General features: G+C 35.7%; 1 protein-coding gene across 1 annotated transcript; it reads right to left on the bottom strand.

Annotated features, from left to right (window-relative positions):
* Window positions 1–528: 528 nt before the first annotated feature.
* LOC149906643 (uncharacterized) lies at window positions 529–2,171 on the bottom strand. Its single transcript, XM_090104273.1, has 3 exons — window positions 2,133–2,171; window positions 1,617–1,740; window positions 529–797 (listed from the first exon to the last, which is right to left on the bottom strand). The coding sequence occupies exons 1-3, from the start codon at window positions 2,169–2,171 to the stop codon at window positions 529–531; spliced, it is 432 nt and encodes a 143-aa protein (XP_089960399.1).
* Window positions 2,172–2,664: the final 493 nt, after the last annotated feature.

The following is a 2,664-nucleotide window of genomic DNA, read 5'->3' as shown; positions in this document are numbered from 1 at the left end:
AAGTTTTTGGTAGGTGTCAGTATTAAAACAAAAATACAATAAGCTATTTTTCCTAGATTGATGATTTTGAAATTGAATTTCCTCAGCACAGAGAACGCATGTAATACAAGCAGTCAGCAAACGATGGTAAAAACATAGGGTAAATATTCTAAATCTTTCCCAATTCCTCAGTGGGAATTCGAATTTGAATCAATTAAAGAAGAGAATCCAAATACTAACGGTTATATGGCCAATAAATTTCTTCGTGCTTGGTAATTGGTATTTTATGGACTACGTCAAGATAGCAATATGGTAAAGGTAAACTATTGAAATACTTGAATATTCTACCAGCGAAAGCCGCTCTTTTGTGATTGCGTGGGAATCTCTTTGATACGAGCCTGACCCAATTCGTGAGGATGCTGGATGACTCGACTCCCACTAACTTATATAAATTGTGAGCAATATTATGTTTTATATTTTATTAATAGTGTTAAAGATAAACAAAATAAATAACCAACAATATAATTTATAACATTCACTTAAAACAATTTACGGGCTCCCACGTTTCGTATATTTAGAGCGCGTACTGGCGTCATCTTTATGCGCTGAGCAGAGTGCAAGGAGGGCATCTACTGTTAAAAGTGCAGCGGTGGCCAATGCACATACAGCGGATGCTTGAGCGTGATTCTTGCGAGTACACCCTGGAACTTCACGCCACCCATGTAATGTGAGAGCACCACACGCGCCGTATAAAACACCCCCGATAGCTGACCACCAAGCGTCTATGTAGGCATCCGCCGCTGCTGATACTGCTTCACCTTGTGGAAGAGAAAAAAAACGTAATATCATTAATCTGTTGATCATGTTGCATGCAGCAGAGCTTTATTTACTTCAAAGTTCAAACTTTCAAAGTATGTAACAATGAAAAGAAAAATAAATGTAAATGTACCCATAAGGATTTTCACTTTTCAATTCACTTCATAAATTTTTAAATTTATGCTTAACGACTGGTCTTTTATGGAAGTTGGATATACATATAAATTGAATGCATCCATTATAACTGATTTAATTAACCTAAGTCGCATTTATACAAAATTAATTCAGTAATTCAACCTACCAAATCACGCTACACGCTCGCCTCATCGTCATACTGCTCCGAATCCAAGTAAGCCAGACTTAAATCGAAGAGCAATATAAAAGCATTGAGTATTGCCAGAGAGCCAGCCAATAGAGCCGCATTATGGTCCCCAGTCCTCGAATATGGTGTGCTTTTCGTCCTGGCTGACAGCACGAAGCCCCCGCTGATCGCGAACAAGCCCACGCCGACAATACCAAAGTACATATCTTGTACTAAGTCCAGGGGCGCGAATAGCATTTCCCCTGGAAAAATGTTAAGATGTCAATTATCTAATAGAGCAAGATTTTAAACACCTAAAATGATTTCACCCTTTCCTTTATGTGTCTTTTGGTAACAGTCTTTGTATAAATGCGACTTTACTATTTTCTAAATTGTTTTCTACGATTATATGCTTCAGCACTAAATACGTAAAAGGTACACCAGATAACATAAAATATATTCTATACCCTACTGATTATTACTCTATCGTTACAGTCGGCACGTGGATATTTGTACGTACCAACAATTTCTCCAGAGAGCACCACAATGTAGCCCACATACGTTCCAGAACATAGCATTAACGTCGGAATGTCTGTTAAATCGTAACTGTAGTGATGTAATGTTAAACAGGCTATTGTGAGTATCTGAAATTGAATACTTTTGTAGTTTTAGTTAGTACTAGATTTCCGCCCGCGGCTTCGCCCGCGTTTGCAAAGGAAAACCCGCATAGTTCCCGTTCCCGTGGGATTTCCGGGATAAAAACTATCCTATGTGTTAATCCAAGTTACCCTGTATATGTGTGCTAAATTTCATTGTAATCGGTTCAGTAGTTTTTACGTGAAAGAGTAACAAACATCCATACATCCATACATCCATACATCCATACATCCATACATCCTTACAAACTTTCGCCTTTATAATATGTATTAGATAGATTTACTATTTACATAAATCTGATCTGAAGGCTGATCACTATAGTATCCACCAAACAGTTTAAATCAACCTCATGTTTATAATATACGCTATCTATACTTACTAATTCCAATAATTTTATAAGACATGTTGGTATTAACATTTTGTACTTTTCAATTAGGTTTAGCAAATTACGAGGTAATTTAAATAACAAATTTCTTCATTGACAAAAAGTGTCTTACTTGACATTCAATAGATTATCGAGTGTTTATGTTATGTTTATATATTTATAGCTCAAGCTATATTGACCTCATTTCTTGGTTAATTGAGCGGTCACATTTATAAGCTCAAACTTTACAAAATAAAAAGACACGAAGTCCTATTTCCTAAGGAGGCATGGGAACTGCATAGATATTACTGTGCCTATATAAAAAAATCTGTTTTCATTTTCAAAGTTCATATAAAGTTTACCGGCGGATAAAAGTCGGACACAATACACAATACCGAAAGCTTTTTCTCTCCAAGCTAAGCAAAACACCTTCTTCAAAGTTCTTCACCGATTGTTAAAAACTCTACCAATATTTTATATAATATAATTCATATTATTATAATAAAGGTAGATCTTAAATTGGATCGATTAATAAGTATGCGTATGT

Source organism: Colias eurytheme, chromosome 8 (genome assembly GCF_061535395.1).
Source record: "Colias eurytheme isolate Ceu_HAF_F1 chromosome 8, ilColEury1 Martin Lab GWU primary, whole genome shotgun sequence".
Taxonomy (NCBI): domain Eukaryota; kingdom Metazoa; phylum Arthropoda; class Insecta; order Lepidoptera; family Pieridae; genus Colias; species Colias eurytheme.
The sequence above is the reverse complement of the archived record's forward strand: the minus strand, read 5'-3'. Positions and strand labels throughout refer to the sequence as shown.

Bases quoted from the DNA above. Each gene is read 5' to 3' on its own strand.
- LOC149906643 (XM_090104273.1), bottom strand. From the start codon at position 2,171: ATGTTAATACCAACATGTCTTATAAAATTATTGGAATTA. The intron at 1,741-2,132 runs GTAAGTATAGAT...ATTCAATTTCAG, and splicing joins TTATAAAATTATTGGAATTA to ATACTCACAATAGCCTGTTT. The intron at 798-1,616 runs GTACGTACAAAT...CTCTTCCACAAG, and splicing joins GCTCTCTGGAGAAATTGTTG to GTGAAGCAGTATCAGCAGCG.